Raw genomic sequence first — 24755 nt, 5'->3', positions numbered from 1 at the left:
ATATTTAGACTCGCACAAAAGAATGCTATTGCTTCTTTGGCCTCCAGGACTTCTTAGACAACTGAACACAGAGGTTCAACCTCTGTAAGGTAATGTCTTATCTTAGAGGCATTTTTGGTAAAAATGTGCTGTGCTCTCTCTTAATTTATGTGTTTTTCTGATTTGTTTCTGTGTGCTACTTTTTCTAGGACAATATCAGACCAGGATGATGATTAGACTGAGATTTTTCTCTGCACTCAGTGCCTCCTCACGTAACTAAAATAACTATCATGCCATCCATCATGGAGGGCACACACACCATCTTGCTTCTCTATGAACCCATCTATGAGCTAAGCAACATCAGTCTCTACTTTTCCAAGAGGCGGGCCCCCATCTTCAAATACAAAAGCCGCACCTCTCATTCAGCAAGCAGCGGTAATGACCATGACTGGGGAAAGCAGAATCTGGCTGTGTCCAAACAAAGAGGCCAGTCTTCTGACTCCTCAGGCAAATTTTTCAACTCCCAGCAGGCAACAAAAGAAGCAGTCGCGGAGTTCTGCTGGCTGGCGGCTGAGCACCACCAGTTGCTGGTGGATCTGTTATCCCTGTGTCGGGATTGTGCTAGAAAAGTCAAGATGGGCAACCAGGATATGAAATTCCAGGAGTGTGAGGAAGATCAGGAAGTTCAGCTTGGAGGTCGGGTTCTCAGCGACAGCAACTGCCCGATGTCTGAGAGTAAGAAGAGTGCAGCTAAGAGCAAAAAGGTGAAGAGGCTGGGAGGCAAGAAGCTTGACAAGCCAGATGATTTGCAACACACTAAGGTGAAAAAGAAAGCTGCAAAACGACAATCACATGTGGAACTTCCAACAGACTACAAAGTATCCACATCTGCAGTTTTACAAGCAGAGCAAATCCCAAAGGAAAAAGCTTCTGACTATGTGTCTGACAGCACCCCAAATAGCTCTAATGTTAGACAAGTCAGTAAACCCATCGTTACAGTGGAGGAACCTTTCCGAACTGCTCAAGAAAACTGGGACTTCACGGGGGACAACCAGAACTTTGACCCTGTCATGGATTTCTGTAATGACTTCTCAGAATGTGATGGTGAACTTGGCTACGCATCATCCTCTTGCAGCCTGATAGAGGGCCTGAACAGACGACAGAGTGGGGGCAACCTTCGTCATATTAAAAGGTTTGATTCTGCAGTTGAGATGTTAGCTGCTAATGGATTAACTGTCAACAAATCTGGTCAGCATCAGCTGTACAGTGATATGAACCAAAGAAACACAGGCATCAGGGTAGTTGCAAAATTACAGGACGTGGAAGGTAAAGTTCACCATGTAAGCCACGCAAATGCTAACGGATCTTTGCAACATCCTGGGACCAGTGGGAATAAACAGGAGAGTGGAGAGTGGGGAACAAAAAATGGAGACTACCGGCCTGAAGTGAGTAAACAAAATGGTAAACTTCCTGAGGGGTTACGGCTGCCTCTTTCCCATACTGCAGAGCCCTTAGTGCCAGTCAGATCCAAATCAAAGAGCCTGTCTTCACCTTCTCTCGCTGGAGTCTTCAACATATCTTTTCCGGCCTCCAACAACCTTCAAAGCATGTCTCCTGTGCTGTCCCCCATGTCTTCCAAGCAGCAGAGTCCACAGCTCAACCACCGCATTGTCCTACTTTCAGATAAGGATGAAGACTCCTATCGAGACAGCTCCAGCAACACCGATGAACCTAAAAGCTTTACTGAAGTCATCGATAGGAATGGCAACAAGCAGACTGTCACCCGTCTGGACCTGGACCTCAACAGGCGGCCAATCAACTCTAAGCGAAACTCCTCCAGCAACTCCACAACAACAGGTGAGTTCTTTCAGAAATCACACAGTGAACAAACCATTTCATGTACAGACACCCTGCTCGGAAGGGGATAGAGATGTTATTGCTTTCATCACCTGTGCAGCATGAAGTGTTTGTCAGCGTGAGCCCTTCATCTCACAGTTCTGTCGCTAGAATTCAAAGAACAAAAAGTGATGGCTTGAAAGAGATTCAATTGTTTGAATTTGTCTTTGTGTCTGACATGGTTCTTGAATTCATTTTTCTCAAAGAAAAATTCACTTTGTCACTCAAGCTGTACTCTATTAGTTTGGCTTCAGGAAAATATGAGAGCTGTTAGGCAGGATCTCTTTGTTGGTGTTTTTTACTGCTCTGGTTTTGGGTTATACATGTGACCACAAATTAGAAACTCTCCAGCAGAGCAAGAACAGGGCAGCAGATCCTGAGAACAATTTTGTTGATGATCCATTATAACTTCCTCAGTGCTACAGGGAGAGCAGAGATTAGTAGGAGTGTCCTGGATCAAAGACTGTGTTGACACCAAGTTTGACCTGACCTGAGTTCACGTGAGCACAGACTTAACTCAAGCATTCCCAAAGTGATATTCTGAGGATGTGCTTTCCCTCCTCTCTCCTCCCCTCTCATATTTCATTTATGTAACTGGAAACAAAGGGGGGTAAAAATTAAACCCATCAAGCTTTGGAAGAGGCTGCATAAAAAAAGGATTAGAGCTTTTCTTATTTTCATGCTTTTGTAATCTATCTTGGTGCATGTAAATCTGACAATTGTATAATAAATGGATTTGAGTGGTCACAATGTACTCTATTTATGTAATCTTTCAAAAGCCACAATGACGTTTTGTCATTTTCTGGGAAAAGTTTTTCCTGGTTTGTCTCTGGAGCTCCTTGACATTTGTGTACTTTTTACATTAGTCTGTGATGTTCCCATGTGGATTTAAATTCAGAACACATTCACTTTAATCACACACCAATACAGCACCTTTGGGGTGCCCATACTTTATGGGTTTAACTATTATCTCTAAGAGTAATTACTGTGTTCTTTAAAAAAAAGTACTTATAGGTTAAGCATCATACTAGTTATTTAAACTTCATATAAGAACGATCAAGAAGGAAGTCATTGGCCCATCACAAGGTCAGGACTCTCAAACTTGGAGGAAAATGGTACCAGAAAATGGTACCAGCAGCAACATGATAGAAAAATGGAAACATGCAGATTCACACAAGACTGCACAAGATACATTTATACAGTATTTTTGTCTTTAAAATACAAAAAAAGTCTTTGATCTCGTTTTGGGTGTGCATTTTGGTTTGATGTCTTGCTGAAGTTTCGGAAAAGCTGAACTAAAAGGCTTTTGCACATTTGCACTGAACGTTTTTTGATTTGTTGATTTATTTACTTCCCTATTAGAGTTCTTGAAGTGCAAGTTGTAGCACGGCAGCTCCATAGTATTTAAAAATGAAAGTGTGAGTACGTTTTTTAAGTGATGAGCTACATTTCCCAAATAATTTTATGTTTATAGAATATCAGTTCAGAATAACAGTAGCTTATTGAACAACATTTTTCAGAACCTACTGTATCTGTTTTTTGGGATCAGTGCTGGTTAAGTTGTGTGTTTTACATAATTTTCTTTTCAGATTTTGTAACATTACAAACACAAAAAAAAAAAAAAAATATATATATATATATATATATATATATATATATATATATATATATATATATATATTTCTTTTTTTTTTTTTTTTTTTTTCCGAAGAGTTTTTGTGGCGCTAGTGGCTTATAATTTCGACAGTAGGCAGACAGGAAGGAGGGAAGACATGTGCCAAAGGTCGTCAGGACCAGAAGTCGAACCCGCGACGTCCGCGTCGAGGATTGAGGCCTCCAAACGTGGGGTGTGCTAACCCCCTGTGCCACCACAGCACGCTCCAAATAAAGTGTATTTTATTGGGATTTATGTGACTGAAGAAAGAAGGAAAGATGTGATGTGTAGATTTTTATTTATTAGAATTACATTGCAAAGAGCATTTAAATTCATTGCCACTAAGTTAGTATTTTGGAGGACCACCCTTAATTGCAATTAAAGTTGCAAATCTGTGAACCTTTGTTGACATGTATTGCCTCATATTCTGGACCATTGTAATGCGTGGATATGCTTATCCTAAACTCTCACTGTGTGCCTGTTTTAAGAATTGAATCCTCAGAGCATTGTGCTGTCACTGGCTTGGTCCATGATGATATAGTAAGCTGAAGTAATAATGGTAACTGTGAAGCAAAGCTGTTTCTTACACTAAGCTGTCCTCATTCTACATCCTTTGCAGTCTAACAGTTAAAACTTTAACTTTTAATCTTACATATATTATCTTTCTGGCTGGACATTAGCTGTTTTGTAAACTCCCGTGGTGACGCTTCATTATTGATTACACTTCAGATGTTAACACATATAAATGAACATCAGAGATCAGGCAAAGAGGGTAAGTGGATCTGTGTGGAGCCTGGACCTTTGAGGTGCATAAAGGTTGAATTAATTATCTTACAAGGCCTTTAATCTGAGCTCCCCTAATGAAGCTCTGCTTATTAATGGGTGTAATTATGCAGGCAGTAATAGTGAATTTTAAAAAAGGTAATTATTTATTTTATTTCATGTGTTAATGATTGTACGCCTCAGCCTGTATTGTAAAAGATGGACATCTTTATATTATGCATCCAGAAGACTCAGATAAGTCATACTAATTCTGCACTAGTTTAAATGCATATGCATTTTCCCCTTTCTTTGACAATAGAACAACACATATCATAATATCATATATAATGCTAATGATAATTTCACATTTAATACTCTTGTCAGATAGTATATCTTAAATATTCTGTCCTAACTAACAGAACACAGAAAAGGGTAAGAAGTTAGCATAACTAGCAAGAGAAATGCATTGTGGTCTTTTGCTAAAGACAAAAAAGAAATCACAAATGAAAAGCAACTATAATTTGATGCCACTCTAGTTTTGCTTACCTTTAGTAAAGAAGATACATTTGCTCAGTGTCTTCTTCAGAACTCCTTGTGTTGTTTTCTTCAGTAGTTCTTGGCTAAGCGCTACCATTGGCGAGGGGGGAACAGATTTTTTGAAGGGCTCGATCATTTGACACTATGCGGTGTGAAAGCGAACCACAGCAGCTGAAAATGTAAGAAATATTACAATTTTGGTCCCCAGATGAAAAAGTCTATCGGACTACCAGTTGCCTAAGGCCAGGCAGTAATGAAACATGTATGGCTTGTGAGATTTATCAAAACAATCTGGTTAATCAAAAAAGAGGAAGTCACACCTAATTTACATATAATAATTGACCAACCTCAACACAAAGAATGTCAAAAGTAGCATCACTATGGCTCGATTGAGATTTGATATAAAAAAGAAAAGTACATAGCTTTTAAGGTATGTAAGTATGTGCAGTTTTGAAGTTGATAAACATACTTAAATCATTATTTTTCAGATATTCCCAGGGTTAACAGTGTCTGTTGAATGCAACATTACTTACATCCTTTCTCAACATTTCTCTTCCTCAAGTCTTTGTTTATTATTATCTGACATATGGCAACCAATGCCTTAATGAGATTATCTGCAATGTTCCCATGAACTCGCCCTTCTAGTGCACACTAAAGAAACATTGTTACCAACACTGAAGACAAACCCCTGCTCAATTACAATTTTGTAGTTCATTATACCAAAACACAGCACAAGAGTGTATTTTGTTGCAAACAGAAAAAAAGGCACAAAGGTCGTTTTTCTTATAACGTTAAACTTCTTTCCTCAGTGAATAACTTTCTCCCTGGAAAATTTCAGTTATGTGGCGTCCCATAGTTTTTTGTTTTTTTCTTCGCAGTAAGCGAAGAAAAAAACAAACAAAAAAAGAAATTCCTTATCTCCTAAGTCATGACCAGTAAAGTGAAACAAAATAAAGCATTCTTTTGCCTTCAGGCTGTGCGTCTAATCAGACTTGAAAGCTGAATCTTGATGACAGCTCAGGTCAGCTTCATTTTGGGCTGCTTTCTGCTTATGCTGTCGGGCAGGGTGATGCAGATCCTTGAGTGTTCACCTGCAGCCGCCTTTCCTTGAACCTTAACCATGACAGGCAATCAATTCAATTAATCATTCAACACTGAAGTGGTGAATAGCCAGGAAGCCCATGAAAAAACAGAAAAATATTGCAGATGCACAACACTTTATAGATCCCGCCATTGTTCATGATTTATATTTAAAGTCAATGCTTCTCCATTCCAGCTTAAAGTGCTGGAAGTGGGTAGAGGCTGCCAAATGTACTCAGTGCCACTTGGCCCAGTTCTCTGCTTTCGAGTGGTGAGATTTATACACTGTATAGAGTAAAATACAGGATACATGAAGGACATTTGGTTGCTTTGATGAGAGTCATTGATAAGAATCTGAGCTAATGTATGCTTTTCTTTTCTTTAAATTGCATATATGTTTGTTATTTCTGTCTTGTCTAACCTGCACTTGACTCTACTTTACTAATATCAAAAAGAATCAGGGTAATTAATAGCTTTTGTGGGTCTTTCATGTAGTGTCAGTATGTCCACTATAAAGTGGAGCTAGTGAACTAGTGAAGGTTTCTTGTAGCTGATTTAGTCTGTTAGTTTTTCCACATGGATAATAATCTGGCTCATACAGATATTCTCTTATCTTCTCAGAAAAATACATTTTGTCTTTGTTTCCACTCATTCTATGAGTACATGTAGTTATTGTTTGCTATTTTACTTTCAGATCAGTTGTAGATTGTGCAAACAGGCCTTTTGCACATATGTGCACGTCTGCACAATTGAGCAACTGTTTTATCATAATATTTTATTTTGGTAAACTTTAAGATTAAACTACACCATAATAATGTAGCTGTCAACATACAGTCAATGCATATTGGTGTTGTCTTATTTTAATGCACAGTGTGTTAAAGTGTGAGGACTTATGAATATTATCTGTCTACTTGACCAGTTGGTGGCAGTGTGCATTACCCAAGTATTTAATTAGGATATTGTTTTGCTGGCCATGAGCTAAAACACAGACACATATTACAGAATACAGCAAAAGCATAAATTTAATTGTGTTTGCGTATGTAGCAGGTGGATACAGCCATGACCATAAGTCCACTACAAGAGCTAGAAAATGTGGAGAGAGCCGTTTGTGATCCTTAATGTCTCCATTTGGCCCATATTGGGCTTAACACTGCATCTGGAACCATCCCAAGCTACAGTCAGCAGTTTGCACTGCAGGACTGGGCTGCATAGCATTATGATAATGAAAAGTTATTAATCTAATCCTGGTGTTTTTTCTCCCATCAGTCAAAGCTCCACATACTGTAGCTGTAACCCATCACAGCTGTCTCTGGAGGAGCATGTTAGAGTGCTGCAGTGAATTTTCAAGTGTTTTATTTTATCTCTGAATCACATATTGCTGCATATCTCTTTGGGGATACTGATCGCATTGGGCATTGAAGATGTATTTGCATTTTATTGAACTGGGAGCTGGAAAAGGTGTTGTCTTTCATCTGCAGGAAACTTAGGTCATTGAGATTCTTACGGATTCTCAGCATGCCATTTTCTCCTTTTTTGCCACCTTTCTGTTTGATAATGTTTGCTCATTCTTTTAAAACATTTCACTCTGTAGAACGTGAATATAAAAAATAAAAGCAGGTGTTTTAAGGGTTGTGTAGGCTTCTACAGCTCCTGCACCATACTTTTGAGAAGTTCCTTCTCAAAATGCAAAAGCAGAGCTTTTTTCTCTTCAGAATTGTAGTGCACGTTACATAGTCAGGAGGGGGCAGTCTTTCCTATTCTAAGTCGAGTTAATTAGGACTAAGCATGCTGCAAATGTGTAAACAGTGAATTTAAATTCTTTCCTCTCATTTGCGTTGCACTAGATATTTAATTATTTCTGCTGCTTATTAATGCCTTGAGATTTTGATACATGTTTTATTTCTGTCTGTGCATTTGCATTTTGGTGACACAGGGGTGGGAGAATAAAACAGCTTGAGTTAGAATGGTACAAAGTAAATCAACTTTGTGTATTTATATGCAGCCTTTTTTATCATTAATATCCTGACAATGTTTGTTTATTTATGTAGAAGATTCCTTCCTGCGACAGGATGATATTTGGCTGCTGGATGTCGATGACCCTCAGGAGGTTATCGCCTCCGTGCCTCGCCCCAACCACCTCGAATTCCTTCGCATCACACCGCCAGAGGATGACCTCATCGGGGACACGCCCTACTACCCCAAGCTGGAGTGCACGGTAAACGTTCTCAAACACAAGCAGTAAAAATCCCATGACTGTTCTTCCACCTCGTGAGAGAGGATTAGTCTCCATTCAGGCATTTGGGGGACTGATTATGAGTTGTTACAAATGGATTAGGGAGTCATAAATTCTAATCTTGGGACACAGATCCAATTCCAAAATTTGGATCTGGAAATGTGAGTTTTAGCCAAAACAGAAACTATCCCCTAACTTTAAGCAGTTTTTAGAGACCTTATTTGTTATGTTTGTCTTATGGTTTGAGTTGTCATTACATTTCACATGTAATGTAAATTATCTTGTGGACTTTACAAAGGTTAAATTGGGCCAGTCAGATGATCCCCCTCTCTTTTGGGATTTTTGTATACATATCACAGTTGCCTAAAGAGTCTCATAAAAATGTCTCCATTTCTATTTACGTCTGTCCAAATTCCATCATGCTGTCTAACTGATGACTCTCATTTGTGTAGCAGATGAATTAGAATATATGGGTGTGGATGTGGGCACATTTTTTGTGTTGTTAGAAAGGCTACGCATTGTTTTCCCTCAGACACCTGAACTGCCCTGACTGCGAACACAGCTGCTTGACATACCAGTGCAGTGCATGATGAAAAACATCCTCATATATTTCAACAGAAGGACGCTCAAGGGGAGAGAGGAGATGACAACACCTGTCTAGAGCTTTTAAATGAATAGTATTACTTTTGACCTCTTGAGTCTCATATCAGTTTATCTTTCAAGATCTACTGAAAACTATTTGTCCGATTAGAGATGGAGCTAAAGATAACTTGAGTAAACATAAAATGCCTTTCTAAATTCTTACATTTATCATGACTATCTGTTTAAATACTAAATTCCCCTGGAGGATATATTAGAAACAGAAACTTTAAACTTACACAAATATAGCACGAGTAAAGGGAAAAAGAAGTTTTCAAATTATATAATTAATTAGGAGGAAAACAGCTACTAGGGATTTAGTGGAAAAAGTAAATCCACAGAGTATTTGCTATATTTTTGGGTTGTTTTCACTATAAAGCGTTTTTTGCTGGGATATCATTGTTCATTGGTGATATGTTAATTTTTGTATTGTTTTTTAAAACATAAAAACCTCCCCAAAGCGTAACTTAAAGCATGACGTTCCATTATGTAGCTCACTGAGAATGTGCTAAGTCAGGCAGTTGCTTTCAGGAAGAGTGAGCTTTGGTTGCTAAAGGCAACCAAAGTTTTTAGCACTTTGTGACATTTAAAACTTTCAGCACATTGTGACATTTTCCATTAAACATTCCTTTCATAATGAAAGTAATGATTTAAAGTAAGCATAAGCTAAGGAAATTATTTAAAAACATCACTACATTCACATTTTTTTCTACTTTTCTTTTTTAAATATATTTCAGCTAGCATTCTTACTGCAGTTAGTGCTAGCTTTTCAGTTCTTTAAAGGTTCTTAAAAGCAATTTTGTCACAGCTAAATTGTGTTAATCTTCTGAATGATGTCAGTATGGATAGCAGGTTCACTCTAAATGTGAAGGTAGGTGAGAAAGCTTGTGTTATGTTTTCATCTGTGTTCAGCACTTGAGTTTTATAATCACATTTTAGCATATTAGCTTGAGCTGGCTGTGGCCAGCAGGCTGGCACAGCCTGCTGCCACAGGTACAAGTGTTGTACAAGCGCCCCACTATAAAGTGCAATGCTACTTTACAGAAACCTACACCTCTCTACCTGACCACAGGCTGATACGTGCTTCCGCGCCTGCTCTGTTTGCCTCAAGGAAGTAAAGGTAACAAGACACCTGTTGTGCATGAGTATGCAGAATCCCTCCCAGGAAGGGAGGGGTTTAAAAAGAGGTGTTCCCAGACTGGATAGACCAGTAAAATTTCTTTTTGTTCCCAACGTGAGAATTTTTCTCACACAGTGGCACAAAAAGTTTGACTGTAAACTGAGACAGACTTAAAATAGAAGCACCGGGACTCCACACTGGCACACAAGGAAGTACATCTTGCAACATTATGGAATATATCGCTTCCTAAGAGTGGGGAATGCTTCTGTTTCAAGACAGGTGGACTCTGTTCTCCAACCATACCGGGCATATGTGAGCGAGAAAGGTTTCCAGCCGTTGAACAGCTTTACTTCACTGGATGTGTCATGGGAATCTGCTGCTGGAGGAAAGTTAACTGTACTGCTGACAACACACAGCAAGGATTTGTCTTCATACGATATTACGAAAAGCAGCTGTACTGACCTGTAAAGGTGTCATTAAACCTTCTTCCAGGATAAGATTAGAGAAGTGTAAGAGGTTTATCCATACAAAGGCCGTTTGTTTCCTGAAACCATTAGAAGTGAAAGTGTGGCAGCTTGAATAAATACAGGTGGAAGGATAAATCTTTTTAAGAGACGACAACTTATAGAAAGTACAAATGGAGAATAAACATAGTAGCTTGGATGAAGAAGGGAAGCAGCCTACTAGTTCCATTTTGAATGTTTTCAACAATTTATTTATACGGGATCATGCTGCTTCTTTGGATTCTCCAGTGCCTGTTTTGACATCTTTCAAAGAGTTGCCAGATAGTGGAGCTGAAGTAGTAGAAGATTCTCAAACTAACAGTGAAGGAGCACTTGAAGAGGCTAAATCACCCATAAAAACTACTTGTGAACAAGCGAAAGGACCCCAAAAAGACTCAAATGAGTCTGAACTCGTTCAAGTCACAAGGGTGGAAACACATAGCGACACAGAAAATGAGGATGATGAGAAGCCAAAAAGCAGTATAGGTTTTTCTGAGAAAGCTCCCTTATCTGAAGGTAAAAATGTTGTGGAAGATGAGCGACAAATACCTGTTTTTAGAACACACGGTTTTCGAGAAAGGTCAGCCGTAGAAGCCATTTTATATTCTAGTAAGTTTGGTCGCAGAGGTAGATCTAGCCCAGCGAAGATATCATCAGTGTCCAAGCAGGAAGATGGAGATAGTACTAAGAATAGCCATACTGCAGTGTCCGTTATTGGAGAATCTACTGAGGATAGTCCTAAATTGGATTCAGCGGCAGCATCAGTTGATGAAGAGTATGACAGCATAGATTGTTCTCAGTCTGTTCCTGTAATTTCTAGCAATAAACTATTAGAAGTATCCTCTTATGGAAAGGATAGGGTCTCTCCAAAAAAACTTACAGAAAACATAAAAGAAGCTGAGGAGCCACAACCTAATCAGATTCCTGAAAAAGTAATCCAGTCATCATCCAAACCAGAGGAGCAACAAGAGACTGTTGGCCTGACTCTTTCAGGGACTAAAATACCATCAGACTCTACAGGTAAAAGCCAGCCATCTGTCAGCTCATCTCCACATCAGACACTGGATTCAAAGACGCCGCAATCAAGTGCTGCCTCACCAGTTTCATCTACTTCCACCCAATCCAAGGGTACAGCACTGTCCTCACCACCTTCCTTTCAGATGCCAGCTCTGTTCAGTGGTTTGCGGGTACTAAAGAAAGGAGCAGTGGGGGATGACAGGGAGGTGGTGTCAGAGATCAAGCAAAGGGAGAAGGATGCTGATCTGGCCTTGCTCAGCCTCAAGAAGACTGTAAACAAAGCCAAGCTTTTCCCTGAACAGAAGATGTCCTCTGGTGTGAAAAAGCCCACTGAGCCCAAATCACTGGCAACGTCGAAAAGTAACACATTGGGACAGCTTTCTCAGCGACTCAAATTAGACAGTCATGATGACAGCAAAAAGTCTAATGATGGAAAGGAGGGGAATTTGGAGGGCAAAAAACATTTGGAAACTGGAGAAGAAGAGGAGGTTGCTGGGGAGGCAAACAGAACCGGAGTAGAAACTTTAAAGTCGCCATCAGAGAAAAAGAAGACCTCAGACCTGGCTTATGAAACTTTCAAAAACGTCTTTGGTCCTAAAAGTGTCAAAAAAGAAAAAGTTGAAGATATTGATCTTGGTGCAGTGAAAAAAAAATTAAGAAATGATAAAGAAAATCTGCGGTTGATTTTTGAGAGAACCTCCAAAAGTCCTGGAAAAGACGTTACAGTTTCTACAGAGACTACCGTATGTCCTCATTGTATTTAACTTCACTTTTTAACAATTGTTTTTCTGTCTTGGTCTTCAGAACAGCTTTATCAGGGCCTGCTTGTATTTTTTTTCTATACAGACAGAGGTCTCTCCCACAGACAGTGAAGACCGGACTCCAGGTCGTCTGCAAGCTGTGTGGCCTCCGCCTAAACCCAAAGATGAGGAAGAGAAGGTTGGGCTGAAGTACACAGAGGCAGGTAAGACCTTAAGGATTGCAGAGTTAGGCAACACTGCTTTTGTTTGCTTTTGAGATTAAGAATGCTGACAGTGGGCCATGACATTAAGCTCTAACATGGACACACCTCTTACTAATTGGTTTTAGGGATACCATCCAGTACAGCATTCCTAAGAGCAAAACACTTTAACGGAAAATGTAGCCATCATTCTCTAATCCTTGAGCACTTTAAATGTCTTTGGCAAGTCATAGAAAGCTTGTAAAGAGGCTCAAAACATTAAAAATACATTACAGATAACACTGAGGTTGTTTTTGCTTTAACAGTGCCATTTCTGTGGTCGCTGCTACAGGATACAACAATGGAGCCTATTTGAATGGTGGTGGAATCTGTTTCTTTGGCCAAATAGGTTAAAAGCACACACAGCAGATTCAATTACACAGTAAAACGTTTGCTTTTGGACTATGAGCATTGGTTGATTTGAAACAGACCACAGTGGCCCAATTGCTGCTTGGTGTTCTCTGTGGTCCTGATATTTCAGAAGAGTAGAACTAATGTGAGTTGTAGTCACATGCGTGTAGTTGTAGTCTGTTTTCAAAATTGTATATGTGAAAGTTTTAAATCGAGACTGCTCCATGTAGATAAAAATAGCACTTGAGCTTGGTTATTTATTAATGAATCATCAATTATTTGCCTCCTGACTGCAACGTTTACACACCACGTTATCGTGCAGATAAATACTAATATATAGATATGATCAATGACCCATTGTCATACGCTGCTTCATAGAAGATATACACATGAAGAGGATGAACTTTTTTGTAAATTGTTACAAATTGGGATTTTTACATTGCATGTATATATTTGATACATAATGTATTTCTTTCCATTCTATCCATTCAAACATAAAAGGAAGATGTTAACAAAAAGGTATTCTGCAGCACTATTTGAATCTAAACTTCCCATGGTCTAATTATGACTTCTAGCAATGTTGGAAAGTACTTCCTTTAATTTCCAGCTGATAATTCAGAAAATCTGAGTTCTCAGATTTCCGAGACACCATAAATACATGAATACAACCAAACAGCTGTAAAGTGCTCTTTACAGTTGGTTGGTTGAATTGTTTAAATCTCTGCTGACAGTAATCTACCCATCTGTTGTCTCTATTGTCTTCATTGAATATCATTCTTGTGTGTGTGGTGGCTTAATACATTACCATACAATTTGTAAACACAACTACTATAATGAAACCAAAAGGAAAAATTATTGATTTGTTATTAGAAACATCAAACAGACATTCTCCCTTTGCATAGATGTGGCCACCAGAGTGTGCTTGTGTTTGATTGGATTTTTTTTTTGTCCTTGTCTGATTTTAGAGCACCAGGCTGCTCTCTTGCAGCTGAAAAGAGAGTGCAAGGAGGATCTGGAGAGGATGCATGTAAGTTGACATAGTTACTGATGTGCACTAAAAAAATCTATCAAGAACCATGGACAATTTTGACTGCAGAAACAGTGTCAGTTTTAAAATTCAGAGAGTAAAATGCATAATTCTTAAAGATACATTATGCACAGTTTATTTCAGTTTATTTTGATGAAATGTCTATGTACTGCAGAATATGTGCAGTCAATACTTAGTTGGTTTCTTTCCATCTCTTACCGCATCACTGTTGTGGTGTTAAGGTGTTGGGAAGACCCAGTCACTTTGACAGCTCGTCTGCTTTGGGGTCTAGTGTTAGTCCTTTCATTGTATTTAGATCAGGTGCGTTTGCTCACCAATCAAGTATAGTAGTACCATGGACATTTAACTAGGTACTGTTAGACTTGGCAGTGTGGGAAGATGCAAAGTCCATGAAGCTTGTCAGCAGAAGGAAGCATGAACTGCTGCAGGATTTTCTGATAGATGGCTGCATTGACTGTGGACTTGAAAACACACAGTAGGGGGTGCTGTGGTGCACCAGGGTAAAGCACAACCTTTGTATGGAGCCTTAGTCCTTAAGGCAGCTGTCACAGGTTCGAATACCGACCTGATGACCTTTGCCACATGTCTCCCCCCTCTCTCATTATTTACTATCCTGCCTGACCACTCTCAGATAAAGGCCACTTGACCTTAAAAACAGAAAACACACGTTAGGTAATCACTGGCAGATAAAATGGTACTCCAAATTCACGGAACTTCTCACTGGCCCGAAAACCACTTTTGCCTCTCCACTCTGGCATCGTGAATTCCAAGTAAATCTGCTTTCATCTAAAACGAAGACACTGAGCAACTGTTCATAATGGTTCATATTGGTTTTGTGTAATTTTCATTTATATAAGACTAATATGGAAAGATTATATTTACATTTTTTTTATTACCTAAATCGTCAAGATTAAGTTGCATACATATACAACACATAACTAAACATACATTTTATTGTGAACAGAAGAATTAGTTTGCTGCAGATTTTTTGCAGCTCATCCCTTTGACCACAAGATGGCGCTAAGGGAGCATAAAATGTTAATACATTCAGCCCATTAAAAAAAAAAAATGTTTAGGGTGGCTTGGAAATTAAGTTTTCTCCAAATGTCTTCAAAGACTTTTTAATGATTGTGCAAATAATCATTAATTGACCCATCAAGATACTTTAAACTTAATACAAATTCAGATGAATGTATGGTTTTGGAGAAATTTTATCGTTGGCAGTCTTGATTGAAAAAACAAAGGAAAAACCTTTACCAAAACCTGGGCCATTTTATGCATAAGGATGTGTAATTTATTATCATGGAGTTGCTGATCTTTTATGAAGTTCTCTTTTCTTTCTGGTTACACAGTTTTCTCTAAATCCTCTTAAAAATGTTAGAAGTAATTAGACAAGTGTTTAGGGCTGTAAAATGGAAACACCTGAACACTGTGTTCCCATTTTGCCAACTTAAACGAGGTTCTGCCATCTTTTTAAATTAGTTTTGTTAATAAATTGCTATAAGGGACATTGCCCCAAAAAGTCAGACCTAACATTTGGTTTATTCGTCAGTTTGCTGGAAGGTTTTATTTTACTGTCAAGTTTCTTCTTAGAGTTAAAGCGTTTGTAGAAAGGTGTGTTCTCCAGTGAACTCACAACAGAGGGTGTGAACACACTTAATTCTAAGGTGACAAGAAGAACATGCTGAAATTTATTACCAAGCCTTTTTTCTTTGAAATCATTGCTGTGGTGTAGCGGGTATGTCTTTCATTGTTTGACATGCAAAATGAAAAACTGGAGTTGCTAGATTTCTCTCGACTCAGAAGTTATTGTAAGAACAGAAAAACATTTAGCTGGGGAAAGTTTATGATTACATCATTGTTATTGTTCAGTCAAAGATTAATCTTTTCAAGGGCTCTTTTTAGAGTAATTATACACTGTAGTCTAAGTTCTGAACACTGTCTGCTCCTTGATACAATTTTAGTACATGATAACTGCAGTTTGAACCACTCTGTAATTGTTTTATGCCTGGCTCTCTGCTTTTACAGGCCGACTTTGAGCTTAAAATTTTCCAACTTCGAGGTGAGCATGCTGTCTCAATATCACAGCTGGAGGGAGCCCTTGCTAAGCTACGGAAGGAAAAGATGCTCAGTGCAGGCCAGGATTATAGTCCTGTCTGCGATGTGGCTGTATCCAACTCAGAAGAGTTGACTCCTAAGACCAGTCGCACTGTGGGGATCCAGACTGACAGGGAGACCTTCATTAAGAGCCCAGAGGGGGGTGAAGGAGGACCCGTTCAAAGCCCCAACCAGCACCTGCGTAAAAAACTCAACTTGGACTCAGTCGGACTAAATGTCAAAGCCGAAGCAGGACTTGAACCTTCTGGACCTCCACCTCCCCCTCCAGCTCTGCCACAGAACCTTTCAGGACCACCACCTCCCCCTCCTCCACCGCCTCTTCCAGGCTTGCCAATACCACCACCACCACCTCCTCCCCCCTTGCCAGGCCACACTGGAGGGCCACCTCCACCGCCTCCACCACCTCCTCCGCCAGGGGGTGGTCCACCTCCCCCTCCTCCTCCTCCTCCCCCACCTGGCATACCTGGAAGTGGTCCACCTCCCCCTCCACCTCCTCCAGGCTGCGGACCTCCACCTCCTCCCTCAATGGGGGGGTTTGGCCTGAAAGTTGAGGCTGCCCCAAGAAAACCTGCCATTGAGCCTGCGTGTCCCATGAAGCCTTTGTATTGGACCAGGATTCAAATACAGGAAAACACGTATGTAAATTTACTGACTTCTTCTCTTTTTTTCTTTTTTTTTACAAATGTATTCAAAAGCAGCATAAACACCATGTTGTACACTGCCCTGTAGCACTCATTTCATCCTTGAACATTTCCCACATTTGGTCAAATTAAAACCTCAGTGTATGTGATGACTTTGCATGACTGAACAAAGACAAATAGTGCATAGGTGTAAAGTGGAAGGAAAATGGGCTGCAAATGTCAATTTTACCCAAATACCCTTAAATAAAAATCTTTCTAAAGTTACGTAATTGGTAAACAAATTCCAGCAGAGGTCCACCATCCATCAAGATGCTAGAGCTATAAAGGAATGTTTGAAATCACAGAACATTCATGGTTCTGACCTAAATCCAAATGATGACCTGTGGCAAGACCAGATTTGATTGCAGATATCAGCTTTGTCCTGCGCATGGTGGCTCAGATATTCTGGTCAGTTTTAATGGGTTACATAAAAAAGGCTTCAGCATTCAGAGATATAGTTGTTCCTCCACGCTCCTGCATTTAAGGGTTCTGTTGAGATACTCAGTAACAGTTAATTGGGTCATTGAAACCATTTGCAGTCACTGTGATTGGTGCCTGAGTGTTCCTGTCTTCATGGTTTATGGCCTTGTATTTCCACGGTTGGATTAGTGGGGGAAAGCTGAACTGTGGTTCTCTCGCAGGTCCTCAGCTGTGTCAGAGGGCTGCTTGTTGCCCAACAACAGATTCATGTGGGCTATAAATCAAACTGTAAAAAGACAAGTTAAGGAGCATTAAATGGGTCAGGTGTTTAACTACAGCTGGATTAGGTCAGTTAATAGTGTGAGGGTCTTCGGTATAAGGAAGAAGCAATGTCTAAACAGTTGGCAGTTTGCAAGACAGACTTTTCTAGTGAGAAACATGAGCAAAGCTTTGTTTCAGTTTTAAATTGTCACACATTTTTATACAATTCAGCTAAGAAAGAAGAACATTTACCCATGAGGGAAAAAAAACTGCAGCAACCTGCTTTTGTGAGGGTGCTCACCCTAATTTGTAGGAACACTCCTTGATTCACTTTAAGCATTGATTCTTCTTGAGTTTACACCTCCCATTAAATACAATAAGGCTAATGAATCAGAAATAGTCAGATTTTAGTATTTAAATAATCTTTGATTTAAACACAAATCAAAGATGATTTGCCATAAAACCATTTCCAACTTTGGAGCTCATTGATAGAGATGGATCCTTAAAAATACATTTGGATAAATGCAAAAGCTGCTCAGCTATTGTAAGAAAGGCTGCATTGCTGTAAGAATAAGGCCATTCCATTGGTAATTGGAAAATGTACAAAGATGTTTTTTACACACTATTGAACTTTAACCGTTTTTTTAAACTGTACCTTTATTATCTTGATTTTTATTTTTGATCTAATTTCTTGCAATCAGTAACAAGCTTCACAGTTGAAGTAAAATAACTTAAATTTCAAAAATGCAAGGAACATTACATACTATTTTTGTATTAGTATATATACCATGGCACAGTTTAGACATTCATCAATAATTTCAGAAAAGACAATTTTCCAAAATGGTTTAAAACACAAACGAGAAGCTGTTCAAGGTGGCTGCCAAGAGGCCGACAGAAACTCTGCAGGAGCTGTAGGACTTTCCAAGAAGGACTGGTAGTGTTCTACATCTCCTAAATTCTCCATTTGTTTGTCCTAAGGAATAGAGTTCCAAGACAGAAGTGTTTCTTCCAAAGAAAACTTCCAGGCCTGTGTAAAACTTCCAATAACCTTGTGAAAGAATGCGCTATATTTTGAAGGAAGCAAACTTGAACTTACTTGACTCTACTAGAATGTTGAATGCTGCAATTAAAACTTACAGTGTTTCACCATGATATCAGTTTAAGATTCTGCTCACTTTGTCACCACTTGTTTCACTCGCTGTTTATTTATTTTTTTGTTTATCTTTCCCTTAATAAGCTTGTAGTTACATTATCTAGGACATTGGTCACAAAATACAAAATGTAATAGTTCTAAAACCAGGACTTTCAACAGGAGTGTTTACTCTTAAGAGCCACTGTTAAATGCATTTACAAATTATAGTGCATGAAGGTCTTATTTGGGACTTGGATGCAGTTTTTTTTATCAGTCTACTTTGCTTCAGAGTTTACAGTTACTTTATTTATGCAAGTACAGAATGGAGAACAAAACCAACACACAAACATAACATCAGAAACCCTTTTGCTAAATTTTTCTTTTACTCAAAGAAACCAAGAGACACATTATTTTTAATGTTTTTTGCAGTTTAAACTCTGATAACCCTTGTGTTAATGCCTTGTTTCCAGATTTACTTTCACTCTCTAAATATGACTTGACAGATGAGCCATAATGACCTTTAAGAGGAACAGCAATGTGTGAGAAGATAGTAGAAAATTATGAGCATCAACATTCCAAGCTCTTTGTTTAGAATAGGCTCATTTAATTTCAAAGCTGTTGATTGGGCTGTTGATGTCAGACTTTGTGGAGAAAAACAAAGCCAGATGTGAGCAAAGATGTGTTTGCAAGAACAACACACTGAACATCTTCTTGACTTTAACCACCTTTTGTTTCTGTCTGTTTGTTTCTTTCCTTCCCTTGTAACTCAGCAACTTCCAAAAACAGAAAGTTTTTCTCCCAATTTTTTTTTGTCCTTGTGGGAATGATCCCATAATACAGAAACAAGTGTGCCTGAAACGTTTGTTATTTTTATCACCTAGCTCATAAACATCTCTTTTGAAAGTGGAGATTGCAGGAACTCCTGCCAAGTTTTTGTCGGCCTGCGAAATGGAAAATGGAAAACAGGTCAAATAAACATTAAATGAGTTTCCACAATTTTGTTAAACTCAAGTAACCTTTTTGCCTGCCATCACAGCTGCTGTGTTTAAATGTTTTGCACCTTGTAACTTAACATTTGATGTCTTATTTGTTTTAAAAAATAGCAACAACACACTCTGGGGTTCTCTAAAAGAGCCTGACATCGTCAACACTAACGAGTTTGAGGATCTTTTCTCCAAGACCACAGTCAAGCAGAAGAAGAAGCCCTTGTCAGACACCTATGAAAAGAAAACCAAAGCCAAGAAGGTACGTTCTGTTCCACAACTCCTGTGCTCTTTTTTCATCTGTTGTCATTAAGCCCTCTAATGTTTAGTGCTTTTCAAAAGTATTTTGTCATGTTTTTTCTCATTTCAGCCTTTAGCCTCGTTTGTACATCTCGAAACTGACTGCTTAAGGTCATAGTGAGCGAATTATTGCAACTGATTCTCATTTAGATGTAGGCTCACTTTGACTGAGTCATTCTGACATTGAAGTTAATATCCTTGAAAAATAACCTCAATTTGTTTAGATTATAGGCCATGTTTTGCAGTTTGACTCTATAATACATTAGGTGTCCTCTGAAGGTGACTGGTTGTAGTTAGATATTTTAAAGTAAAATAGGGTGATCACAATTGCATGCTAAGCTTTTTAGATTTTTAATTGTAAAAATATTTGAAAACCATGAAGCTGTTTCCTTTTTCCTATTCACACCTATTCTTTGTTTTGATTGTTCACATAAAATTACATAAAATATTGCGTTATATGACTGTGCAGTGAAAGAATATAGAAAGGCTTTAGAATATTTTTTGCAAAGCAGCAATTCATTAGTTTGGAGGCAGTTTTTGCCTGAAAACTGCCTCATGTAGTTGCCTAGTCTTGCTTTGGACCAGCTGGTCATGATGCAAAGGCAATAGTAGAGAGAGGTTTTCTTATTCTAATTCCACTTGTGTAACCTTAAGTGAAAGCATAGTAAGTCAGGAAAAACCAAGAGAGATGCATGTTTGCTGGATCGATCCTTGATCTTGGTGTCTTGTTCAACGATGCAACTCTGCACTACTCCTAGAGCCAGCTCTGTGTCAGCGTCCTTTCTGCCATATGGTCCTCTCTGTTGGCGTCCAAGCAGTTAAAAATCAGTTGCTGACCCAGACTGGCCCTCTAAATCCATACACATCCCCTATTCTGATCAATTTGTGAAGGCTCCACTTTGCTCCAGCCAATGTGTGTGTTTGTGTGTCTCTCCATCCAGTCTGGTCACTCAAACTGTTCACATTTGATCCAACTCAGACAACTGTCTCCTCTCCTGGTTTACGTCAGCTTTGTGGAGTTATAACCACTTTTATGGAAACTGTTGACACCAATTTATGTCATTCAAGAATAAACCCCAGCTTTGTTTATTGTTGAAAAGAACTTTCGCGGCACACTAGCCAGGTTATCCGTGTTTAAACATTTTATTTCATAAACCTGTTTTACATTTTAGATTTTAAAAGTAATCGCTGTGTCTGTGATTGTAGTCCAAGTCTAAGATTAAAGATGAAAACAGAATCCATGAAGCCATAGTTGGAAGTTCAGCTTGCTGGAAAGCTCATCATAGTAATAGAGACTTGTTACTTGATCTTTGATACCCTGCATGTTTATACTGTTGATGATGACAGCTTCCATAAAGCTTGGGAACATTGAGGGATCGAGGGGGAGTCGACGACAGAGAGACTAAAATCTAGCTGCTTCTGAGCTGAGAGTGACTATAACAGAGGTAAATACTATAGGTATTTAAGCAAAAAAAAAAAAGTTTATGGTTTATGGAAAGATGCAAGAAAACTAAACTTTACAAGATGGCAGAGTGTTTTGGTTGCACATATTTTTTGTACTGGGAATATTATTATTTACCAATGTATTTATTTTTTCGGCCTCTTTCTATGCAAATTGCATCATCCTTATTTATTATCCCTAGAGATCAAACAAATCTATGAAATTGCTTTAATATTCAATAGATTAATTTTTCTACAGCGCTGTTTCAAAACAGCTAGCATGTTGTGAAATAAACAGAGCACAATAAAAAAGAAAAACATCCTCTGTTCAGAGTTTCATGATAGATATTTGATCTCCAGTTTTTCAATCTCACCTTTTAATTGATATTTTAATTTCTTTAATTTATTTTAGTTTAATTTATCTCGACAACTCTTTAAAAGCTTTTCCTTAAGAAGACATAAGAGCTGTTACTTACTTTTTTCCCAAAAACTTCTTCTTTGACCAAGTTCTGAAAATATAACTTCACACTGTCAGAGAGAACAGTTTGTGTGAACCAAGGTAAAAATCCAACCTTTGTATTCAGGAGGGGAACAACATTTTCATTAAATCATCAATAAGTTTTATACTTGACAATGCTGGCCATCCCTGCTTTATTTTAATGCTTAACTTTTTAAGTTAATCTGTGTCTGGAAATGTCTCAGTGACTCGTGAAATCCAACTTTTCTTAAAAAAAAAAGAAAAGAAAAGAAAAAGGTATTCAGACAGGCCCATTCCCTTTAGTCATTCTTCAAAATGGAAAAGACAAGAAACTTTCTATATAAGCGAGAAAGTCTTGAGGTATGACATTATACTAAAGCAATAAAAAATTTATAAATTGAAATTTCACCAGAGATGCTAATAATAAAGGGAGTGCATTATATATTTTTGTAAAGGTTTCATTTAGAAACTAGTTGATCATGAACTCATATTAAATCACCTCCAAAAATTGTAACAGTTAAAAGGTATTCTTTACATTATTGAAATGGTAAATAACTTAAATAACATTTTACCATTTACAATTTAATTCATCCACATTTGCTGATTTAATAACAAACACTTTAAGAGCTAATATTGCTGCTGTAACCTTTTTATTCCATTGAATGTTTCCAATAAAACCTAAAAAAAAAAATCTAAACTGTAGCAGTCATTTTCTTGGACTGTGTCTCAAATGGTTTATCTGTCTTTCAGCTGTAGTACCGTGGACGGTAGAGTTTTCACTCTGCAGAATCTGACCAGACAGTGAACCACATCCCTCTGAATGACTACCAATACCAGTCAACTCACACACAGACTACCTGCCACTTGTCTGTGTCTGCACAAACTTAAATGTCAAATGCTGCCAGTGATTCTGTCTTTGTGAGTCCAAAAGGAGCTTTGGATCACCTTTATGTCAGTTTTCCTGCATTGTTTTTTGAATATGCATTAATCTGCAAATGTTTTAGTGCAGGTATTTGGGTTTGTGTGCGTGATGACAGCACTTCCTCACAAACTATTATGCAGTTGATCAGAAAGTGTTGCCAGATCATGCAAACACCACAGCCTGGGGCTCTGAAACAGCGAGAGGCGATGAGTGGTTGGGGATCGGAATGTGTGTGTGCATTATGCATATGAGCCACTTCCCCAATTTCTAACAACTGCACATGCCAAAAAGTGGAAAACAGGGGGATACGGTCGATGCTTACGTGTGTGTGAGTTAATGTTTATCATATGTGCCATTTAAAAAAGAAGAAAAAAAATCCAAGCTGTTGTTTACTCTGGAGCCATTCACCCTCTGTTAATTAGCATATCAAAGCCAGGGGGGTGACATGGAGGAGACCTCTCCCGCCAGAACAGACTGGACCGAACTGGACCTGGGGTGTAATTGCACGCACATGGCTTCCTCAGTGGAAGAAAAATAAAAACGGGGCACCTATTTGAAAGATGGGTTGCTAAAAGCATGTCTGTGCATTCTTTAAGGATGAGGAATTCGGGAGAGATGGATAAAGATGAAAAAAACTATCCAAGCTGAACTTGCTTTTGGGTTTTTCTGCGTGTCAGTAAACACACTGTCCTATACACACATAAATCAAAGCTGCATCAGGTTTATATGTGGTTGAGCTCCTTAAACAAACAGCTGCTTTACCCCGTTTTATAATTTATGAGCAATCATTTTACGTTTATTAAAAACATATTTGAAGTGCAGGCTTTGACGTGAGAGAGTGGGCGTAAGATTATCACGGCTGTAAGAGGGAGGAGGGTCCTGATGGGAAATGTTGATGTAGTTGTTAATATAACTTATGGTTCTAATCAAATATTCGAGTAGTTAGTCAGTCTGGTTCCTTAACCAGACTGACTGTAAACTATCTGTTTTCCTCTGAATCTGTTTCAAGAACAGCCTCCACATAAAGCACCTGCTTCGCCTCAAACTCCACAGTGTCTCCATTTGTCAGCTTACTTTTTTTAGGATGCTCACCTTTTCATTCTGTAAAATCCAGGGTGAAGGACATCTTTCAGTCCTTTTTTTGTCCACAGGAGGGAGCCATTAGCTCTTGCTGTCTACCTGTCTCAACATCAGCATCGTCTGGCTCTCTCTTCCTCAATAAGTAAACATCCAGCATCAGTTGTCCTTACTCATTGATGTTCTTTTCTGGTTTTAGTGGTTGCCTGTCGAAAGTGGTTAATTAGAGGTCTTGCGAAGGCCTAGTAGTCAGTCGTTCCAGCTTGAACAGTGTGGGAGATCCCTGGTGATCCAGGTAACAGAGCTGGAAGCAGCATGGCACCCACTAACGCCCTGTAATGCAATACCCACTTCTAAGGCTTCTGTTCTGCAGCTCCTACAGGACGGCCCAGTAGCCGACAACGCCATAATACCTAATGAAGAAGCCTGAAACATTAACTTTTAGAGCAGGGCTTTACCTTGCCAAAACTTTCTCTGCCTTTACGGCTAATTCAGTCATTAGTAATTGTGACCATCTGTAGGCACAAATAAAAATCCTGTGAATTTATAGTTTGTTATAAAAGCCCTGCTTCTCTTCGCCTTCTCTTCTAAACTGTCCTTTTATGGTGCTACTTTTTCCTTTGTACTTTCACTGCCACTTGATATTTTTTGATCAATCCTTACATGTGTTCCTAGGTAAACTTGAGACTGAGAGTTTTTTTGTTCTTTTGAACAAATGTCAGTTTTCTGTGATAGAATTAATTCTGTTTTTGTATCATTATGATGTGCTAAATGAGCCCTGTTTGCCAAGTTCGGTTACTGGGGTCTGTTACAGATGAGTTGCTGGCTGCTTAGTAGAGATACAGCGATCAGAAATATTTCGCTAAGTTTCAGTTTTTGTAAAGCTTTGGCCAGCCAGTGATGCGTGAAGCAAACTGTTCCTCTTTAAGAGCATTAATATAAGATATTATTAGGATAGCTTTCAAAACAACTTTCATGAATGTGTGGTCAACAATTAAAAATTATATTAGTGCAGTTAACAAAGTTGGCCGACATCCTGGTACATTCTTACTTCTTAGTTTCGGTCAAACAGTTCTGACCACCATAATACCTTTTTAAAGACACTTGAACACATATTCAACATTC

At 38.7% G+C, this 24755-nt stretch overlaps 1 protein-coding gene across 4 annotated transcripts in view; it reads left to right on the top strand.

Annotated features, from left to right (window-relative positions):
- Positions 1 to 24755, top strand: part of LOC129365332 (formin-like) — a 54081-nt gene that overhangs the window by 1150 nt on the left and 28176 nt on the right. For 3 of the 4 annotated variants that reach the window (XM_055038477.1, XM_055038476.1, XM_055038475.1), the window contains exons 2-7: positions 189 to 1836; positions 7957 to 8123; positions 12267 to 12384; positions 13737 to 13798; positions 15848 to 16572; positions 19534 to 19675. In XM_055038477.1, coding sequence (XP_054894452.1) covers positions 270 to 1836; positions 7957 to 8123; positions 12267 to 12384; positions 13737 to 13798; positions 15848 to 16572; positions 19534 to 19675 — 2781 coding nt within the window. In that variant the 5' untranslated portion in view covers positions 189 to 269. Of the gene's footprint in view, positions 1 to 188; positions 1837 to 7956; positions 8124 to 10045; positions 12164 to 12266; positions 12385 to 13736; positions 13799 to 15847; positions 16573 to 19533; positions 19676 to 24755 lie in introns of those variants that run through there. The other variant, XM_055038478.1, reaches the window with a different exon arrangement.

This window comes from Poeciliopsis prolifica, unplaced genomic scaffold, assembly GCF_027474105.1.
Source record: "Poeciliopsis prolifica strain line A6 unplaced genomic scaffold, Auburn_PproV2 SCAFFOLD013, whole genome shotgun sequence".
Lineage (NCBI taxonomy): Eukaryota > Metazoa > Chordata > Actinopteri > Cyprinodontiformes > Poeciliidae > Poeciliopsis > Poeciliopsis prolifica.
This window is presented reverse-complemented; position numbering and strand designations above follow the sequence as displayed.